The sequence below is a fragment of the Myxine glutinosa genome, chromosome 2 (genome assembly GCF_964187855.1).
Source record: "Myxine glutinosa chromosome 2, kmMyxGlut1.1, whole genome shotgun sequence".
In the NCBI taxonomy this organism is placed as follows: Eukaryota; Metazoa; Chordata; class Myxini; order Myxiniformes; family Myxinidae; genus Myxine; species Myxine glutinosa.
The window spans coordinates 158,246,830-158,269,192 of NC_136262.1; the positions used below are offsets into that span (position 1 = coordinate 158,246,830).

General features: G+C 44.9%; 1 protein-coding gene across 1 annotated transcript in view; it reads right to left on the bottom strand.

Moving 5' to 3' along the window:
* Positions 1 to 2,016: 2,016 nt before the first annotated feature.
* LOC137417405 (disabled homolog 2-interacting protein-like) overlaps positions 2,017 to 22,363 on the bottom strand; it is a gene marked incomplete at its 3' end in the record, with an annotated part of 73,266 nt that continues 52,919 nt past the window's right edge. The window contains exons 8-13 of the mRNA XM_078772662.1: positions 18,236 to 18,380; positions 13,693 to 13,837; positions 7,941 to 8,177; positions 7,482 to 7,683; positions 3,458 to 3,699; positions 2,017 to 2,209 (exon numbers count right to left, since the gene is read on the bottom strand). Coding sequence (XP_078628788.1) covers positions 2,017 to 2,209; positions 3,458 to 3,699; positions 7,482 to 7,683; positions 7,941 to 8,177; positions 13,693 to 13,837; positions 18,236 to 18,380 — 1,164 coding nt within the window. The remainder of the gene's footprint in view (positions 2,210 to 3,457; positions 3,700 to 7,481; positions 7,684 to 7,940; positions 8,178 to 13,692; positions 13,838 to 18,235; positions 18,381 to 22,363) is intronic.

Here is a 22,363-nt window from a genome sequence, read left to right on the forward strand (position 1 = left end):
TTGCCTTGGCCTAGTGATGAATGGAAAACACAGCCTGCACATGGACGGCTCTTTCTTCGATGTTTGAAGAAAATTAGAGCTTAACTTTTTCCCATGTGTATATAATGCCAATGGGTTGTAACAAACAATGAGAATCGTATCAAAACCACAAAAAAATAATGAAGTAACAGCTATTCAATCGCTTCCTTCCCTTTCTCCGTTTCTCCCACATTTGTATTTCCCTCAATCTTTCTCACCTCAGCGACACTGGGCCCATCCCACTGCACACGGCCGGATGCAGCATTCGACGCTAAAGTGCTGCCTGGGCCCAGGCAAAGTGACGGTGGCTCAGAGCGGCGCGGACGAGCTGCGACAAGTGGGGGGTTTTTGTCGGGCAATGTCTGCCGGCGTGCATACTCTCCACCGCGGTTAGCTTCATCGCCAGCTGTGAACCCCGTGCTAGAGAGAGAACAGCAAGAGGGAGGATGTCACAGCCAACATATGGTGGCTTGAGAAGGAGACTATTGTAAAATGTATAAAAATATGTACCACCTATGTGGTATACAAGTTGCTTCCATTTACTTGGCAGTAAGCCAAGGAAAAACGGCTAAGTTAGTAGTTATTGTGAAGTTTTCCGGATGGGGTGAGCTAGAATGCTCCCCACCGTCCTGACAAACTGCATCTCTGAAATAAAATCCTGGCTTCAAATCAACTTCCTCAAACTTAACTGTGATAAATCTGAAATAATCATCATTGGCCCAAAAACGCTCACAAAATCCACCCATAATTTTGCCCTCAACATCGACGGTATCCCAGTATCCACCTCCCCTCTCATCCGGAATCTTGGCGTCATCTTTGACCAAACCCTCTCCTTCGACAAATACACTAAACAGATCACAAAGACAGCCTTCTTTCACCTGAAAAACATCGCCCGTCTCCGCTCATCCCTCTCCTCCACGGCTGCAGAAACCCTCATCCACGCCTTCATCACTTCCCGTCTGGACTACTGCAATAGCCTCCTCTATGGTTCACCCTCAACAATCACCAATAAACTCCAATATATTCAGAACTCCGCTGCCCGTCTACTCACCCATTCCCGGACCCGTGACCACATCACCCCCGTCCTTTACAAGCTTCACTGGCTCCCCATCTCCCAGAGAATCCAGTACAAAATCCTCCTCTTGACCTACAAAGCCCTCCATAACCTGGCCCCATCCTACCTGGCTGACCTCCTCTCCAGACACACTCCCACCCGCAACCTCCGCTCTGCTGGTACCAACCTCCTGACCCCCCCCATCCGGACCAAATTCAGATCCTGGGGGGACAGGGCCTTCTCCATCGCTGCTCCCACCCTCTGGAACTCACTACCTCACACCATCAGAGACTCCTCCTCACTCACCACATTCAAAACATCACTCAAGACCCACCTGTTCAGCACTGCATTCAACATTCAACCCACAGCATTTAACCCCTGACTATCACTTCTCCTTCTCCCTCCTTTTGCTTTAAATATTTCCCTATTGATTCTTGTCTTTTTGCAATTGTTGTTTTCATGTTTTGTTATGCATTATGTTTTGCACTCTGTCAAAGCACCTTTGGGCTTCATGAAAAGTGCTATACAAAATAAATGAATTATTATTATTATTATTAGAAGCTCACCCGACACCATCGCCAGCAGGAAAATCGAGCATTGGGGCTCGGAGGCCAGACGTCCCCTCGGTGACCGACCCGGACGTAGAGCCGCGGGTGCAGTCGGGCGGCACGCCGAGATGGAACAGCGGATTGTGAAAAGACAACGGAAGCAGGGGTGGTGGTGCAACTGAGTGGCCAATATCCCTGGGGAAGGGGAAGTAAAATTACACATGTAAGATGGGAAAAAATTAAGGAAGGGTTGTTGGACCAGAGCGAACCATTGGTTCCATACCTGCCAACCTCTGCCATGGTCAACGCTAGCTGTTCGGGTCTGCGAGCCAAAACACCACCAGAAGTTTGCGACCAGCCTCCTTTAGGCCACAGCTTCCCACCTGGCCCCGTGCTCTCATCGGCCGAACCAAGGTCAACGCCACCACTGTGGAGGCTGCTGCTGCTTCCACCACCCACATCACCATCACGATCAGAGGGAGGGTGGCTGTGCGGTGCGGGTGGAGAGGATAATGGTGGCGGTTCGGGACGCGTTACGAAGAAAGCTTCACGGTTCTCTTGTGTCGGTGATGGTAAGCGAGTGACTCCCCTGAGAAAGGATAGAGGTGAAAGATAGTCGTTAACGAAAGGTAGTCATTCAAAATATTGTTTGTTCATAATCATTTTGTTCATAATGTTCATAAAAGGTAGTTTGAAATTGTTCATAATCGATCGAATGACACATATGTCATATAAACTCATAATGTAATCTTTAAAACAATCCTCGTGCTTGAAAACATGTATTTTGACACCCTGTTTGCATTTCTATCATGTTTTTAGGTGGTAATATGATAAAATGCCAAAATTGCCGCCATTTTGGACGCCATCTTGAATTTCCGTTGAAGCACAAGGCGGATGTCTGGGGACTTTTAGTATGTTATTCAGGACAGTTTTCTGAACATATCCTGAAATTTACAGCTTTGTTTGAATTTGTTCCGGGTTAAATCTATTATTCCTGGACTACTTACTGTGGATCAGAATTGCCAGTAATAAATACTGACAAGCTTCTGCAGATGAATCTGTGCGAACACTGCATTTGAATCCAAATCCTTCATGCTGCTGGCTTCGGCATCCCATTACAATGTCTTGACCCACTACGCCGCCAACGTCCCCTACAATTATGTTCCGGGCAACGGCCATTGTAGTATGGCTAATATCGAGTCAAAATGAACAATAACAATCATCCAGCAGGACACAATAGGAATGTTAATTGGACACCGTACTACAGAGGGCGGTGACAAAGAGCCATTGTTGTGTTATCAGTTATCCTGTATCTGAGGCTCGGAGACTACGTAACTTGTACATATGATTCATGTGCATATTCCTTTGCTATCTTTGAGTAGTTCCATTCTCGAACCATATTATCTCTAAATTAACATACATATTTGGCAGCAGTCGCTCCTCCATCACAAATGTGCCTCCTGAGCACAATCGAAAAAATAAAATTCACAATTGGGAATAGTACAATAATTTATACTTGGTGCTCAAAATCTACTCTTCTGACCAGTGAGTAACATTTGACAATATCATGTCATTAATATTGTAAATTACTCATGAGCAGAAGAACATGTTATTACTTACCATCGACATTGGGAATTAAGTGTTTTAATGGCTTGGATGTGCTCGTGTTAAAATAGTTACGATGAATCCTGACTTGTTCAGCTTTGGGGCCACAATGGGACTGCCAGGTATGCACGAAGGAGATCAATGCTTGCCTAATCCACATTACATTGATTCGGTTTCCTAGTGCCAACCAAAATAGATCCCATCAATCCCATTTATGCCACCAATCTCTCACCCGGCCATATCTCCATCTTCAACTATACGATGGAGGCCTGAAGCCAAGCTCATGCTGCTGATGGCGGGCCCACTCGCAAGCCGATCTCCTGCAACACCCGTTATCAACAGGCCCGGGCATGCCGTGCCGGGTCCGTGCATAGATACCAAGGGCGCAGGTGGGGCTGGGGGGCTCGTTGAAGCGAGCGCTGCACTGATGTCACCCAGGATCCGTGGCAAAGGACCGAGTTTGGCTGCAAGAGTCTAAGGCAAGGGGTTGGGGGTGGGAGAAGGTTAGGGAAGAAAACGGAGTCTTTCACAGACAATTATCACGAATGTACAGTGATCAGACGGTATTGCCAAAACTCAAATCAACATGACGTTTTGGGCAGATTTTAGGCTTTTAAATAATTTTCCCAGGGTGCGAAGTGCAATTGGGTTTATAAGTTTTTCATATCCGTGTTTCATCCTCTTTGCAAGTGGTTGGGAAACTTCAGTGGCTATTAAATCACCAAATCTCCACCACCAAGCTCAATTTTGTGTTTTCCTCTCAGGAGATATCAATTCACGTGGTACCCCACGACAAATTACAGCAAGCTACAGGCACCAGCAACATGTAAAACTTGGCTTAAAATGCAGAGCTTTCAAGTCAACCTGTATACTAATTTGCATATACCAACAGATCCTCAGCAATGTCATCATGAATGATTAAATGAAGTAACCAATCAATAGAAAGGTGGACGAGGGAGTAACGAAAGGAAGCAAAGAGATGGTGAGGGAAAGGAGATGTGGGAGGAGATGAGGGACGGGAAGGAGAGTATGAGGGGAAGTAAATGGGAGAAGAGTAAGCTAGAAGGAGATGGGGGAAGAGAGGAACGAAGGAAAGGGAGGTTGGCAAGGAGAGGTTCGGAAAGGATGAGGGAGGTTGGCAAGGAGAGGTTCGGGAAGGAGAGGGGGATAGAAGGGAAGAAGGGGGAGGGAGAAAGGGAGGAAGGAGAGAGGAGGCAAGCAGGGGGGAATGAGAGGGGTAAGAAGAGAGGTGGTGGCAGGGGGGCGGAGAGGAGGAAGAAGAGGGAGGTTGGGGGAGGAGAGTGGGGATAGGGAGGAGGAGAGGGGAAGGAGAGGGAGAAAGCAGAGGGGAGGAAGCAAAGGGGAAGAAGGACAGGGGGGAAGGAGGAGGAATGAGAAAGGGAAAGGGGGTGAAGAGAGAATGGGGAAAGAGATGGAGAAAAGAGAGAGGGGGATGAGAGGGGGAGTGGAGGGAGAGGGGAGGGGAAAGGGGGGAGTGAGAGAGAGAGAGAGAGGTGACCATGCCTCATTAACAGGTCCGATCACCATCGAAGGATGCAGCTCAGCTTTGTGGTATCGCAGTACCAGCAGAATTCTGAGTTGAGGCTAGTTCTGCCACTGTGGCAGTGCGTGCGCAAATGAGCCAATTATTTGACCATCTCTTCTTCCCAAAGGATGTCCCATGTCACTAACAGAAATGGTATGCCAGCTGTCTTGGATCACTGTATAGTTACGATGGGTGCATTCATGAAAATGGCAACAGTAATGAAACTGCAGCTATGGTGTGGGCTTTCAGAAATACGCAACGCAGCGCATGGAATGGAGCCACCACACACTGCGAGTAAAATTTTGTAACGTAGGATGAAAAAGCCTTTTGCACTTCTTTCCTTCTGTGTATTTGGGAAAAAAAACCAAAAAAAAACAACCAAAGAGAAGGCCACAATTAATATAGCACTTGGCCACAAAGTGAATCCCTTAAACAGCGGGTACAAGAGCAGCGTTTAATCCAAATGCCAGATTCTACACAATTTGGTGGGGATTCTACAACGTGCATTTCTTGGTAATTTGCATTCGTTCTCATAAAAGCATTTTGGAAGACCAAGCCTCGATGGCCTGAAATTGGGTCGACAAGGGCTGTTTGAAAACGCCAGTAATTAGATAAACATTTCAGAAAGAACAAAGGCTTCCTCTTCAGCTTACATAAATTGGAGTTTTTTTTGTTGTTGTTGCTCTAAAGTCTAAGCACACTGTCCTTTTCACAGAACCTATGTAACTACTAATGTATGGGCGATGTTTAATGGCGAGCAATCAACACAAGGCCTTTGGTAAACATTCCGACTCATACATATAACGAAACACCACCAAAGCACATCTGTTTCACTCGCCACGTCACTGTGGTAGTTTTGTTGGCATTCTGCTTGCCTTTGGTCTGATCTGTTTTGAGCAGGCCTGCCACCAAAGGTCAAATACGGTATGTTAACGAGTCAAAATAACTGTGACATGTCTGTTACTTGTCGTATTTTGCACATGTATGCACTAAACTAAGCATGTGTGCAAATGGTTGCATTGCACTAAACTTGCTCAAATCTATAGTGGTTTTCTAAAAAGGGATCTGAAAAACATGGTAGATGTATATCTGCTTTTGCATCTTCAAGAAAAGATGCTGCAAAAGCACCTATTGCAATGTCCTTTGCAAACTCGTCGAGACCCTGTTAATTCACCATGACAATGATTGGCAAGCTACGCACACCTCCTGCTCAGCTGAAACAGGTCGAAGGTAACACTCGTGATTTGTTGACATGATTACTCCGCCAGGGAGTAATGCATTCGATCGTGTCCGTCCGTGTGTGTGTGGTGTGTTCGTGTGTTTGCGAACAAGATATCTGGAAAAGTTCTGAACGGATTTGGATGAAAGTTGGTGGGATGATTGCCCTTGGGATAAGGAAGAATTCATTAGTTTTTGGTGAAGCTCAGGATATTATTCCCGATCCAGGAATTTTTTGAAGGATTTTTTTTACCATTGGAAGATAGGGCTCGTTTTTTTTAACATTATCTTCTATATATTCTATATTTAACATTGTGATATGAAAATAGTTTTCATATTTGTTGTAAATGTAGTTTAAACTCGTGGTTATGCGTTGGAGCGGTGTATTTTCTTTTAGCAGCGTCGTCTTCAATATTCTTTTTGTTTTTCTAATAAAGACATATTCTGTCATTTTAAAACCACCAAAGTGTGTATTAGGTTTCCCCGTTTCATAAAATGTATCGTTTGATACGTATAATGCTTTAAAACTTTTTTTTTTTTTTAAATCTTTACCTCAGAAGAGATATCAACATTTAGCTCAGCGAATGTCATTCGCGGTGTCAGTATTTGATGAACTTATAAAGACTTAGTTCCAGATTTGTCAATGGCTGAGGTATATTAACAAACGAATTAAAACAGATTTGGCAAAATTTCACCTTTTTAAAAAAAGATCGCACATTCACTCAGGGTTGCGAGAGGCTGAAGAAGAAGAAACCTCGCATGGGCTTCCCCGACCAAATAAATAATTCTGGTTCTGGCTCTGCGATTTTCAGGTTTATTACTCCCGCTAGGGAGTAACGCATTCGATCCTGTCCGTCCGTGTGTGTGTGTGTGTGTGTGTGTGTGTGTGTGTGTGTTCGTGTGTTTGTGAACAAGTTATCTGGAAAAGTTCTGAATGGATTTGGATGAAAGTTGGTGGGATGATTGCTCTTGGGATAAGGAAGAATTGTTTAGTTTTTGGTGAAGCTCAGGATATTATTCCGGATCCAGGAATGTTTTTGGAAATTTTTTTGGGAAAGATTTTTTCTGTTTTACAGCATTAAAGCTTTTATTCTTATTCTTAAATGATGTTTTTCTCCTCTAATTCCGAGATATATCAAAATAAATTCTGACAGTTAGGGCTTACTTCCTTTTTCATTTATTGTTTTGGGGAGAGGGGATGTCAAACAAAACGTATTATTCCAACTAAACCCACGGCGGGAGTATGCACTCTACTGAGTGGCGTTCTAGTTGGTACATGTTGCAGATTTAAAATCCTAGATATTTCATACTTAACAGTGTGGAAGGTTTATTACTTGGAGTAACCATAATTCTTCCTCCACAATGTCTGGACTGGCAGAAGAAATGAGGCTGTGCACCTGCTTTGAAGAATTCAACACCGATTATATAGTCACCGTAACTCCGGAATGATTGAATTGTAATGTACTGTATCCCCATGTTCTTGGCTACGTACCGCATCTCCTTGAGCGAGGAGTTCTGAAAGGAGGATGTGGAGGAAGGAGAGTTCACGGCCTAGGTCTATGTAGCCATCAAAGCTCTCAGAGTGAGGCCCTGAATCTGGGTTGGTCATTTCCAGCAGATACCGCTTCATCTTTCCCCACTCGTTTTCCAAAAAGTCATTCATGAAGGCCATGTAGTCTTCCTTGTTTCCAAACCTGACATGGAATGAGAAAATGTGGCATGGGTTGAGGAAATACGAAATGAGGGGAAGATAGGGGCTTTGGTGCAGGGTATGAGAGCACAACAAAATGCACAGGTAAAAAGAAGTTGAAAGTCAAGGAATTATGGATGGCAAAAGTAAGACAAGGTGGAATTATGTCCAGGAGTAAACAGATCTAGACTGAAGACAATAAGCTAATAATTGCAAGCATGATGGTTAAGTATATCTGAAGGCCGGATACCCAGCACTCACTTTGTGAAGTTAGCGAGGTTCTGGATGACTTTGGCAATGAGTGTGAGTGTTCGAGCGGTGCGCTCATCTGGGTACTCCTGGGTCAAACCAAACAGACTTGGGGACATGATGGCGGGACACAGGAAACGCAGGAAGAGGGAGGCAACTACGAGGCGCTCACTCAAATCGTGGCGCCCACGGCCGCCACATTGCTGCCGACAAGATGCAAACACTTCACGGAGCTCTCGAGGAAACACGCTGTGAAGGAAATGCACAAGATTATAAGTTTGTAATTAAAGTACCATGGGCTCATCTAAACCAAACAAAGTATGCAAGGCCTCTCAAACAGTATTTCTCTTGTTACAGGGTAAGTATAGCTAAAGTGTAAAGTTTGTGGTGGTTGCATTTCCTGAAACTTTGTTGCATTGTCATCACTGGTCCAGCTTCAATTCTCAAGGCTGCTCAGAAAAAAACCTCGACCGGAGGAGATGGGCACCACTGGGTATATCTGTGCAAAGAAAAACCACTATGGTGGCCTGACGAGCTTCATAAGGTCCACAGGAGTATTACCACCCTATTTCTTTTACTATACAGTACTTGCACTTGAAAAGAAAAAGGTGCGTTTTCTAAGCTGAGTGTTTATCTCAACTGATAAACCCACAATGCTCCACAAATTAAACTAGAAGCATCTGAAAAGGCAAAGCCCGTCCGCGTCTGCTTTGTATTCAGACTTCTTCTTCCGGATGGTAAACATGACGAAAACGGATAACAAACCCCCACCCCCAAAAACCCATTTTAGGTGATCTTGACCTCTTGACCTCAAAAGCAATAGGCTTCAATGACCCAATATGCAAATTCTTAAAACTTCAGGTAAATTGGATGAAAATTGACGATTTTATGACACTGACCTTTAACTTTTTGACCAAATAATTAATTTGTTTTCTCCATATTATAAATATAACTTTAAGAAAATCTGATGACAAAAGTTCAAATGTTAAAAGGTTACCGCCCGGACAGCCAAAGACACACACACACATACATACGCACACACGACTAGAACACTCGGTAGAGCGCATACCTCCGCAAGGCTGAACGGTTTACCTTTTGTATCCCATTGATAGGCCGGATCTGGATCCAGACCTGAACCAAAATCGAATCGTCTTGTTCTTGAAACACACCCAACCTGTCAACTAAGTTTCATCCGAATCTGTCTACAACTTTCTGAGATATCCTGCTCACAGACAAACAGTCAGACAGACAGGTGTGAAAACATAACCTCCGTCCACCTTCGGTGGTGGAGGTATTAAAGCACAGGAAAGGACCACTTGGCCCATCAAGCCTGTCATATTCACATCCCAAGGCCACAACGGTCTGCTCTTTTTAAAATACACAATGGGATATTTAATGTCCAGGACCTAAACATATATGGGACAGCCAATCATACAAAGCACCGCTCCGCTCCGCTCTACAATAGAGTGACACGCTGTAAAATTTTCTAACCTGAACCAAATTTCAAAATTTTAACTGTGGATTTGAGCTTAGCAGCAGTTCCGACTGTTAAAAAGGTGTCTCCGGGCGGTGCTTCGTATGACCCACTGAACGTGTTCTTCAGGCGCGGAAGCTCGCTGGTGATCGTTCCGGGTCTATTCTCCTTATTCCTAGAATTTTTCTTTCTCCATCTGACACGGATCATCCTTTACAACTCCGCGGAGGACAGTTTCCGGTCAGGCCGGTCTTTGCGATGACAATCAACAAAAGCCAGGGTCAGAGCTTGCTGGAGTGCTGCTTCCCACCAGTGTTTTTACGTTGCACCGAGTAGAGTAGGAGACCCACATTATCTGCGTGTCTTTGCCAACCAGAATTAATTGCGGATAAGGAGAGAGACTGAGCTTACTGCAGGCCGACTAACCCGCAACGTTGTTTATGGGGAGATCATCTACGAACTCAGGGGCAGATACAGAGTGAAAGTTTGAGGGATAATAGCTCCCAAGAAAATGATGCTTTAAAAAAAATGGACTAATTTGGCTCAGTAAATAAAACTTTTTTTTGTTCATTACAACTGACTATACCTAACTATTGTTCACCGTCACAAAGCATAAATGATGCCAATGGAAACAAACGCGATGCCCCTATAAGGCTAATTTGCAACGTTTGTTTTGGTCAGATGTATAAAACAACACGTTTGTTTTTCCTGATTGTCACTTTCATTTTGCAATTCATCATTTATCTCCACTTCAACATCTGATCTCTGGGAACATAAAACAAATTCATGACATTATCTTTTGGTAATAAGTGTGCAGACGACGAACATTAACGCTGGCTTAGCAGTAAACATAAACTTCTGAAAGCATGCGAGGCACCGCTTCGTTGCTTATACACCACCCAAATAAAGCGAGGCTTTTCCACAGAACTCTGTTCCACGGGTCCCTGCTCGTTCTTTTTTAAAATGTTCTTTTTGGAGAGCAAAGGTTTCCTCCTGGCACACCTCCCATGGAGATCAAATTTGTGCAGCCTCTTTCTAATGGTAGACTCGTGCACTTTGACATCAACAGTGGCAAGAGCTACGTCGGTCCCATGATGACATTCTGGGGTTCTTACAGACTTCTTTCAGCATCTTGCGGTCTGCTCTCGGGCTGAATTTGCTGGGGCGGGCTGGCCTGAACAAGTTGGCAGTTGTTTGGAATCTTCTCCACTTGTAGATGATCTTCCGGACAGTCAAATGATTGATTTCAAATTGTTTGGAGATCTTTTTAAATCCCTTCCCCGCCTTGTAGGCATCTATAACCTTCTTTCTGAAGGCCTCAGAGAGCTCTTTTGATCTAGGCATGGTGACGCTGCATACTTCAACAACAAAGAGCAAACCCAACTAAATGTCTGAGGTTTAAACAAGACAGGTTCCTGCAAGATCCTCTCTAACAATGTTCTAATCATTTGCACCTGAGCTGGTGCACCTGATTCTAATTTTAGGTATTTGAAGTAGTGATAAACGTAGGGGTGTACTTACTTTTTCTACATGCGGTATTTGCATTTATGTTTATTTAAATTATACAATGGACTACAAAATGTAAATGTTTCATGATATTTGTCATATTATATCACTTTTATCTATCAATATTGTTGAAATGAAGATCAAATAGCTGTATGTTGAAATATGTTGAAAAAGTCAAAACTTTACATGGGGTGTACTTACTTTTTCACATGACTGTACAGCTTACTGTGGCATTTTGTGGGGCTCACGTACCAGAAGTTTAAAAATATTATAACCACAAACTATTCAGTTAATTCTGTCCATTGATAATGGCATAATAAAAAATAATGATAATATTAACAAGCTGCCATCCATACATCACACGAAGAAGAAGAACATCAAGCATCGAGCACGTCCCCCAAAGACTAACGTACCTGAGTCGCATTGAGGAGAGTGAGTGAGCCTTCTAAGTAGGCCGCTGGCAAGGCTGCAATATTAATATTAATAATAATAATAATATTGACAAAAATAATCGTAATAATAATTTGACTCGACCTCAACAAAATCTGGAGGAATTTCCATTTTTTATCAGCTTTTCCACCTTGGAAAATGCCATGTTAACGTGTATAGATAGCAGCTTGAGTGTCATTTCATGTTGTGGCATTTTTCCAAGGCCATAACATGGCGCACCCAAGAACAAAAGTGATAACAACAATAACAATAATAGCATAATAATATTAACATTATTCTGATTCTGATGCACCATGCTATGTTTCAGAGTGTCAGTGTTGCCAAAGCAGTTTCCTGGCAAGGACTAGGTGGTTTGCCATTGCCTTTTCAGGAGTAATTTGGGCAGGAATTTGTAATGTGTTCATGGTGCCGGCAATAACTTGCCAACTCTTCGTGAAGGACAATGTGGGATCTGTAACGTCAACAACTAATGCAAACAGACAAGACGTCCAGATTACCGTGTCCATCCGAGGGACGACACACACATTGATGAATCATCCTCCCAATGAAACACCAGGATGATAGTTTATAGCTGGGTCTGGATTCAAACTCAAGCTCGACAGCTTAAAGGCGAGTGTGCATACCTCTAGGCCATCCTGCTGGCCCTTTCACATTATTACTAAGGAATAATATTAATAATAGTAATAATAATAAGGGTGACAGGATGACCCTCCACACTCACCCCTATTCTCTGACCACTCCTGTAAGGAATGAGTGAATATTTATAAAGGGAAGGGTGATGCCTGAGTTAGGGATAATTATAGGGGTTTGAAGCTGCTGGACCATGGAATGAAAGTGTTCGAGAGAGTCGTGGATAAATTGATAAGACGGAGTGTTAATATACATCAAATTCAAATTGGCTTTATGCCAGGATGGGGCACGTTCGATGCTATTTTTATAATTAGGCAAATACAGGAAAAATATCTGGGGAAGAAGAGACAGCTGTACTTTATATTTGTGGATTTAGAGAACGCATTCGACAGTGCCTCAGGTGCCTCGGGAAGTGGTGCAATGGTCAATGAGAAAGTTATGTGTGGAGGATTGGTTAGTCAGGGTAGTCATGGTGATGTATGATGGACCAAAAACTTCTGTGAGGGTAAATGGAGTGCAGAGTGAGGACTTTGAAGTGAAAGTGGGGGTTCACCAGGGGTCAGTCTTCAGCCCAATCTTGTTCATCATGGTTCTTGAAGCCATATCACAGGAACGTAGAGGAGACTTACCTTGCGAGCTCATGTACGCTGATGACTTAGTGCTGATAGTCGAGAGTGTGGAAGAGGTCATGGGTAAATATACAGTATTGAAGGAGCGTTTGGAGGCCAGAAGATTGAAAGTGAAGAGAACAAAAACAAAAGCACTGATTACTGCGGTGGGAGAATGAACTGTGGAAAAAAAGTGGGAGGTGGCCTTGTGTTGTCTGTAAAAAGGGTGCAGGTAGCAACTCAATATTGTGTAAATATTGTAACTGCTGGGTGCACAAGAGGTGTAGTGACATCAGGGGTAGACTGCAGGTGGTTCCTGACTTTAGGTGTGCTGTCTGTGCAGGTAAACAACTGGTACCAGTCAGAGTGGAAAGATTAGTTGATGGGGACATATCCCTGGAATGTGTAGATAGATTTTGTTACCATGGTGTTATGATTGCTGCAGGTGGCGGTGCAGTGGCAGCAGTGACTGCAAAAAATAGAAGTGGTTGGCGGAAGTTTAGGGAGTTGTTACCCCTGTTGACATCAAGGGGGATATCTCTCTCCAACTAAAGGGAAAACTTAATGCAGCTTGCGTTCGAAGTGCGATGATGTATGGCAGTGAAACCTGGGCGATCAAAAACGATGAAATATGAATGGTGAGATGGATGTGTAATGTGACACTGAAGGATAGGAAACCAAATGTGGAATTAAGAGGTAGGTTAGGTATAGAGAGCATGAGTGAGGTTATGCATAGGGGTAGGTTGAGGTGGTTCGGACACATGGAAAAGATGGGGAAGGGCAGCTGTGTGAAGAAGTGTATAAATATGAATGTGAATGGAAGAAGAGCTCCAGGCTGTCCGAGGAAATCATGGAATGAGTTGCTGAGAGATGATCTCAGAGTTAAAATCCTAACAAGAGGGCTAGCAACGGATTGCGCTGCCTGGAAAGCAGCCATTAGGTGAAACACGGCTTACACATTCAAGCATGCAAATGGCCGTAAAACAACGACGACGAAGAAGAAGAAGAAGAAGAAGAAGTAGAAGCAGAAGAGGAAGAGGAGGAAGAAGAAGGAGGAAGCAAGACCTTTATGGGTGAGTCACATTTAATCACCCACCAATAGGAATTGATTATTTTGCAGAACGCCAACTCGCAACACATGCGCAGGTTATCCTGGTTCATCTGCAGGTCATCGGGTGTGCAGCGGCTTGGGTCCACCTCGCAATTCTCATCTGACTCGTATAGAGCTTTGATGAATTCCCCTGAACGGTGTAAACAAAACGCACTGTTAATCAGCATCATCTGCTTCGCATCGTGTGATGAAGGAGGATCTTTCGATCTCTCAATAATGGAGACAAGTTCAGAATACCAAGTATCTTGATAAAAGGTCAAATTTCATAAATATAAACTTAGCGAAATACCAACAACCATCAATGACATCATCAGTGACATAGGGGACATAGCATGTATAATTGTATATATATGAAGAACACAAAGGACAAAAGGATTGTGACACCAAAATGTAAACAACCATTAACATGGATGAGCTTTCGGGTCTTTGAAAACTCTGTAGAACAGCAAGGATGGTTGTGATTTATTTCAGAAAATTATATTCTGCTTGACCTCTCTGGCACTCCGATGTGAGCACTTGGCTTACGATATTGAGATTCTCGGCTCAAATACAATACAACGTGTTGATTTGTTCACTGTGACCCGGACGTCATTGTCAACATGTAATGTATGTGATGACGATGGTGTGAGTCGTCGCTTTCTACGACTCTCTTCACTTTGTTGGCATGCTCACAAAGCATTGTGCGTTGTGCGATGGCTGAATAGGTAAAAATGGATGGTGAGCAGGTGAGCTGGTGCCAATGAAGGGAAAAACCAGCATGAAGTTGACACAGCTGTCTGCAGATGCTGCGCAGTGAAGCCTTAATTTGTGCCACCACTGACTTTCATGGGCACATTTATCCACGATGTTGTGCTGCCCAGGCTGACCTACCAGTGCGGTTTGATATTTGAGTGTCCTTCTCATAGCCTTAGCCGAAAGAGGCTTCCCCCACAAGGCAGTGGGGATCCGTTACCCTGGACAAGGGAGGGGCCCATACCAGGTACTGTTAGCCAGAACCAGCTGAGCACGGGACTCGCATGGGGCAGGGAGGTCACTCCCTGAGCGTCCTCCCCGCTTGTTCCCCCTTCCAACTTTCACCTTCATCTCCCTCAACATTCTGCCTCGCTCTTCCCCCTCGTCAAACACCTCACTGCGCCTCTCCCAATCACCATCAAACCTTTTGTCCGCCCCATTCTTCCCTTTCTCCAAGCTATTCTGTAATCTCCGACACACCTTCAACAGCTCCCCCTTCCTCTTCCTCTTCCTTAATGGTATGGACCTCAAACATCCGGGGCCTTCACTCAAACAGACGTGATCTGCTTAACAGAAACTTTACTCCTTCATGACGTCTCTGATTCCTTGGTATCTCTCCCAGGTTACTCCCTCCTCCGGTATGATAGACCTGAGCCTCGTCCTGGAGGTGGGGTTGCTATCTTTATAAAAAACTCTCTTCCTCACTCGCCCTGCACTGCCCTCTCTCCACCTCACCCCCAGGAATACCTTTGGCTACGGCTTCCCCTTCGCTCCCACCTTTTGTTCATATGTGTGTTGTACAGTCCACCAAACAGTGGTGACTCCATCTACATCTTGCTGTCTGAGAATATGGACCAACTTCTATCTACCCATCCCAACTCTCTCTTCCTCATATGTAGTGATTTCAACTGTCACCATGCCAGTTGGCTGGGTGTGGGTACCTCTCTCACCAGATATGGCTCTTCAGCAAAGGACTTCTGTGACTCACTGGGACTGACACAATCTGTCAATTTCCCGACCCGGATTTCAGTCAACCGAGCATCTTCTCTTCTGGACTTGGTTATGACTAACTTCCCTGAAAATGTCTGCTGCTCTTCTTCTGCTCCAATCGGCTCTTCTGATCATGTGCTTGTTAAAGTGGACATCTCTCTGACCATTCTCAGAGAGCCTCCTCAGCGTCGACGAGTCTGGCATTTCACTCAGGCCAACTGGCACGGTCTTCAAGCAGCCATCAATCATCTGGACTGGTCTCCCATCTCTACTGCCTCTGACATAAATTCTTCCTGGGAATTCTTCCAAAGCAAACTGCTCTCTCTCATGCACAGATTTATCCCATCTCGTCTTCTGTTGTCATACCCTTCCTCCCGTCCATGGTACACGGAATCTTGTGGTGAGGCTATTGCCCAGAAACAACTTGCTTTCGTCTCCTGGAAAGCAAATCCAACGGAAGGAAATCTCATTTCCTTTCACAAAGCCCGAAACAAGTGTGTGTCCACCCTCAGGAGAGCCAGGAAACAATATCTCTCCATTCTCAGGACCGAACTCTCTTATCTGTCTCCCTCTTCCAAATCCTGGTGGCATCTGGTCAAATCTGTTTCTGGTGTTTGTTCCCCCTCCATCCCCTCCCTCACCTCAAATGGCCACACGGCTGACTCCGCACGTGAAAAAGCTGAATGCCTCAACTCTGTGTTTGCCTCTAAATCTTGTGTCCCAAACCCATCCCTCTCTGTACCCACCGTACCCAGTCGTACCCAGCTGCTCCTGGACTCTGTGTCCTTTCCTCCTGACAAGGTGGAAAAGTTTCTGTCAACCCTTGACTCGGATTCTGCAACTGGACCTGACGGCATCAGCCCACGGGTCCTAAAATCCTGTTCTTCCGCTCTTTCACTCCCTCTCTCTGTTCTCTTCACCCTCTCTTTTGCTCAAGGTCATCTTCCATCTGCTTGGAAATCTGCCAACATCACCGCTTTGCACAAAAAAGGTGCAAAAACAGATCCCAGCAACTACAGACCAATCAGCCTTCTCCCAATTATCAGCAAAGTCATGGAATCCATCATTGCTTCAGATATGAAATCTTTCCTCTTCTCCAATGGCTTGATCTCTGATCATCAATTTGGTTTCAGACCTGGACACTCTACTCTGGACATGCTGCTTCTGCTTTCTCAACAATGGATGGAGGTCCTCAATGCCAAACAGGAAATTAGAGCAGTCTCCCTTGACATATCACGTGCCTTCGATACGGTCTGGCACCCCGCTCTGCTCACCAAACTCTCCTCTTTTGGTATCCATGGAAATCTCCACGCATGGCTGGCGGACTTCCTCTCTAGTCGTAATCAACGTGTGGCCCTGAATGGGTTTCTCTCATCTCCTCTTCCTGTTCAGGCTGGAGTTCCACAAAGCAGTGTTCTGGGCCCTCTGCTTTTTCTGGTCTTCAACAATGATCTCTCTGACTCTCTTGAAAATCCTCTGTATCTCTTTGCTGATGACTCTACTCTCTGTCGCTCCATTCTTCATCCCTCAGATCGGCAGTCTGCAGCCTCCTCACTCTCTGCAGACCTGGACAAAATCACAGACTGGGCAAACAAGTGGAACATGTCTTTCAATCCTGACAAATCTCACACTCTTACGATGTCTCTCCGAAAAGACCGACTGGACAACCCTCCCATCCACTTTCTGAATAATCCTCTCCAAGAAGTTCTGTCACTCAAGCTTTTGGGTCTCACTATCTGCCATGATCTTTCCTGGGAAAACCACATTTCAAATCTGGCCTCCAAAGCCAGTCGCCGACTGGGCATCCTCCGTCGTGCGAAGTCCTTCCTTGGCACACCTGAGCTCCTCACCACATACAAGGCTTTCATCCGCAGCTCAATGGAATACTGCTCTCCCCTCTGGGCTGGTGCTCCTGCCTCACACCTAGCTCGTCTTCACGCTGTTGAAACCAAAGCATTCAGAATCATTGGAATCTCCCGCGATGAAGCTAACTCCAAGGGCCTCTCACTCACTCACCGCAGGCAGGTTGGTGGTCTTTCCGTCTTCTACCGACTCCTCTCTGGCCTTGCCCCCCCAGCTCTCTCTGGGCTCTGTCCCGCAAATATTCCTACAGGTCGCACAAGATCTGCCTGGCAACCCTCTTATGGTCAAACTGCCAAAATCAAGACTCTCTGCTCACCTTCACTCCTTCATTCCTCTTTTCTCCCGCCTCTGGAACAAAGTCCCTCACTCTCTTCAATCCCACTCCACCCTCCAGGTCTTTAAAACAGCTGTTCACCACAATCTCTTATCTTCCCCCATCCAAAACCTTGATATTTTCTACCCCCGCTAATTTCACCCTCGTTCCACTTTTTTGAAATACCAACTTCTGTCCTGGAAGTCCTTGGTGTCCTTGTGTTTTATACTTCTCCCTCCCCCCCCCCCTTCCCACGCCTCCTCCCCCCAAGCCCTCTCCCTTCCACACATCTCCCTGCTCTCAAATGTTGTGTTTGTGCGCTTCCCCTTCTCTCCCTATCTTATTTTCCGCTCCCTCTTTTTATATATTTTGTTTGTCTGGTTGATTTGTTTGTGAAGTAAATGTTAGCTCTTTCACGAGCCTCGATTCAGTATACAAAAAAAAAAAAAAAAAAAAAAAAAAAAAAAAAGCTGTGAATGTGCCGTTCATAAAAACAGCTACTCTGCTACCCATATTCCTCCATAAGAAACAAGCTCCTTCATGAGCCTTAAACACAAAACAGATAAATGTACACACACAAAGCAAACACACATAAAATACACTCAAGTTCTCACTACTCAACATACGCACCAAGTGCATCCTGGAGATACTTGTGCCCAACGAGCTTCAGGAACTCCTCAATGGCTTTGGTACCCAACGTGTTTTCTCGAAAGAGTAGGTGTTCGTTCTCGCCGCACCTTTCAATCTCTGACAGCACCATCTCACAAAGAAATTCCTGCACAATGGAAGGTGTGGGGAGCGGGATGGGGTGAGCAGAGAAATATAATGTCATTGATACCAATTTATAATGTTTAAAGGAGCAGACAAAATGAAGACACCCATTTCAGTTGAACTATCAATAATATCCGTGACAAAATTAACGGGTGAACACAATGAACTTGTTGCTTGAATTAAATACAAGTTACGAAAGATAAATCTTATGTTTATAAATAGTAAAACATTTTTATCGCCTGCTGTTGGGTTTTATGCTTTAATCCATGCACACTTGGACGATGCATTTTTCCACAGGCACTGGCCATAATGACGGGATATATAATCACAACACAACAGATCAAAACAATTGTATAATTATTGTCGTTGTGTGTTAAAAGTGGGCTTGGCTGTTCACAACACATTCTGCGGTGATCGAGTGATCATTTCGGTGAATTCGGGGCCAAGATAAGGTTAATGGATCTGCTTCTTCTTTTTTCTTTTGTTGTATACGAAGTTGAGGCTTGTGTAAGAGCTAACACATAGAACATACAATAAAGGGAGCGGGAGACGAGAAGGGAAGGGAGAGGGAAGCACAACAATAGAGAATAGGGACATCGGGAGATGTGGAAGGGAGAGGGCTTGGGGAGGGGGGGGGGGGTGGGGGCGGGGGGAGAGCAGTATTCCATCAAACTGAGGCTGAAAGCTTTGTATGTGGTGAGACGCTCAGTAGTACCGTGGAAGAACTTCGCATGACAGAGGATGCCCAGTGCCAACTGGCTTTGGAGGCCAGCGTGGAAATGTGGTTTTCCCAGGAAAGATCATGGCAGATAGTGAGACCCAAAAGCTTGAGTGGCAGGGCTTCTTCGAGAGGATTGTTGAGAAAGTAGATGGGAGGGTTTTCCAGACGGTCATTTCGGAGAGACAAAGTGAGAGTGTGAGATTTGTCAGGATTGAAAGACATGTTCCACTTGTGTGACCAGTTTGTGATATTGTCCAGATCTGCAGAGAGTGAAGAGGCTGTTGCCTGCCAATCTGAGGGTTGAGATATGGAGCGGCAGAGAGTGGGGTCATCAGCAAAGCGATAGAGAGGATTTTCCAGAGAGTTGGAGAGATCATTAATGAATACCAGAAAAAGCATAGGGCCCAGAAAACTGCCTTGATGAGCTCCAGACTGGACAGGAAGAGGAGATGAGAGAATTCCATTTGGAGCCACACGTTGACTACGACAAGAGAGGAAGTCCACAAGCCATGCATGGAGATTTCCATGGATACCATAGGAGGAGAGTTTGGTGAGCAGAGCTGGGTGCCAGACTGTATCGAAGGCACGTGATATGTCAAGGGAGACGGCTCTGATTTCCTGTTTGGCATTGAGGACCTCCATCCATTGTTGAGACAGCAGAAGCAGCATGTCCAGAGTAGAATGACCTGGTCTGAATCCAAATTGATGATCGGAGATCAAGCCATTGGAGAAGAGGAAGGATTTGATATCCAAAGCAATGATGGATTCCATGACTTTGCTGATAATTGGGAGGAGGCTGATAGGTCTGTAGTTGCAAGGATCAGTTTTTGCACCTTTTTTGTGTAAAGCGGTAATGTTTGCTGATTTCCAGGATGCTGGCAGATGACCTTGAGCAAAAGAGAGGGTGAAAAGAACAGAGAGAGGGTGAGATAGAGCGGCAGAGCAGGATTGTAGGACTCGTGGGCTGATGCCGTCTGGTCCAGTTGCAGAATCAGAGTCGAGGTTTGACAAAAACTCCTCCACCTTGTCAGAAGAGAAGGACACAGAGTCCAGGAGCAGTTGGGTTCGATTGGGTAAGGTGGGAACAGAGAGAGATGGGTTTGGGACAAAAGATTTTGAGGCAAACACAGAGTTGAGGCATTCGGCTTTGTCACGTGCGGTGTCAACTGTGTGGCCATTTGAGGTAAGGGAGGGGATGGAGGGGGAACAAACACCAGAAACGGATTTGACCAGACGCCACTAGAATTTGGAGGAAGGAGACAGGTTTGAGAGTTCATTCTCTTGTTCCGAGCTTGGTGGAAGGAACTGAGATTGCCTTCAGTTGGATTCGCCTTCCAAGAGGCAAAGGCAAGTTGTTTCAGGGCAACTGCCTCACCACAAGATTCAGTGTACCATGGATGGGAGGAAGGGTAAGACAACTGAAGACGAGATGGGATAAATCTGTGCATGAGAGAGAGCAGTTTGCTTTGGAAGAATTCCCAGGAAGAATTGATGTCAGAGGCAGTGGAGATGGGAGACCAGTCCAGATGAGATGATTGATGGCTGCTTGAAGACCGTGCCAGTTGGCCTGAGTGAAATGCCAGACTCGGCGACGCTGAGGAGGCTCTCTGAGAATGGCCAGAGAGATGTCCACTTTAACAAGCACATGATCAGAAGAACCGATTGGGGCAGAAGAAGAGCAGCAGACATTAGCAGGGAAGTTTGTCATAACCAAGTCTAGAAGGGAAGATACACCATTGGCTGAGATCCGGGTCGGGAAATTGACAGATTGTGTCAATCCCAGTGAGTCGCAGAAGTCCTTTGCTGAGGTGCCATGGCTGGTGAGAGATGAACCCACACCCAGCCAGCTGGCATGATGACAGTTGAAGTCGCCACAAATGAGGAAGAGAGAGTTGGGATGAGTGGATAGAAGTTGTTCCATGTTGTCAGACAGTGAAATGTAAATAGAGTCATCACTGTTTGGAGGACGGTACAAGAATACAAGCTTTCACTCGCGTGATGATCACAAAGCCTATCGACACGTGATCCATTTCAAATTTCTAGACTATGACGTCACACTGTGTGGCAATAACGCGAGCATAAAAGCAAAAAATAATGATAAAAGTAAGTACGTGTGCAAGTTTCTTATCGCTGCAGTAAGTAAAGGAAGTTATTAAAGGGTAACCACACTCGTTTCAAAAACTGAGAATTGCAAGATGTGATCATTTGAAATTTTCTGCCTTACACCCTTGTATGAGAACAAAAAGGCAGAAGCACTATTAAGCAGCAAATGTAACTTCATGAATCTGCTGGCAATGTCTGTGCATGTGGCCACGCATTTCCTTTGTTGGTTCCTGATTGGATGCGAAAGACATACCTTCATGCGGCTTTCAGAGCCAATCAGAGACGTCAGATAGGAACGCATGGCTGGCTGCACAGAAACAGATGGGGAGTTCAATGAAGTTGCATTTTTTGCTTAATGTGGAAGTTTTCATACAATAATGGGAAGTGGCAAATTATATGGCAATGAAATGAAGCTATTGTGTGTTTTTACATTTCAGTGTGGTTTCCAAATTTCCTTTGATTAATCTCAAATAATGTTCATCATTGAGACGAATAGCGATGGTAGTACTCGGTAGAGAGCATACCTCTGCCAGGCTGAGCAGTTTACGTTTTGTATCCCACTGATAGGCCGGATCTGTATCCGGACCTGAACCAAAATCGAATCGATTTGTTCTTGTCACCTACCCAATTCATCCACCAGGTTTTGTCATAATCCGTCCACAACTTTTGGAAATATCGTGCTATATATCGTTTTCGGTCCCATCTCTCAATGCTGAGGAATCACTTTAAAAATCCTTGTATCCGGATCCGGATCTTCACCAAAATTTAATTAATGTGCCCTTATCACACACCCAATCTATCGACCAAGTTTCGGCCAAATCTGCCAATAACATTTTGAAATATTGTGCTATATATACTTTTTGGCCCTATCTCTCAATGGTGAAGAATCACTTTAAAAAGTCTCGTATCTGGATCCGCATCTTCACCAAAAAAAAAAACCACCTTTAGAGGCCATTTTTCCCCGCAAGCGGGGGTTGGCCTTTTTCGGGAACTGTGGTTGTTGTTGTTTTTCGGTCCCCTTTTTGAAGCAATGTTTTACGGCCGGATGCCCTTCCTGACGCCAACCCTTTTTGCCGCCTTTAACGACAAGCAGGGAATTACCAGTGAACTGGTACTCAATTTGCCGACCTCGGAAGGTATGACAGGCTGAGTCAACCCCCCTG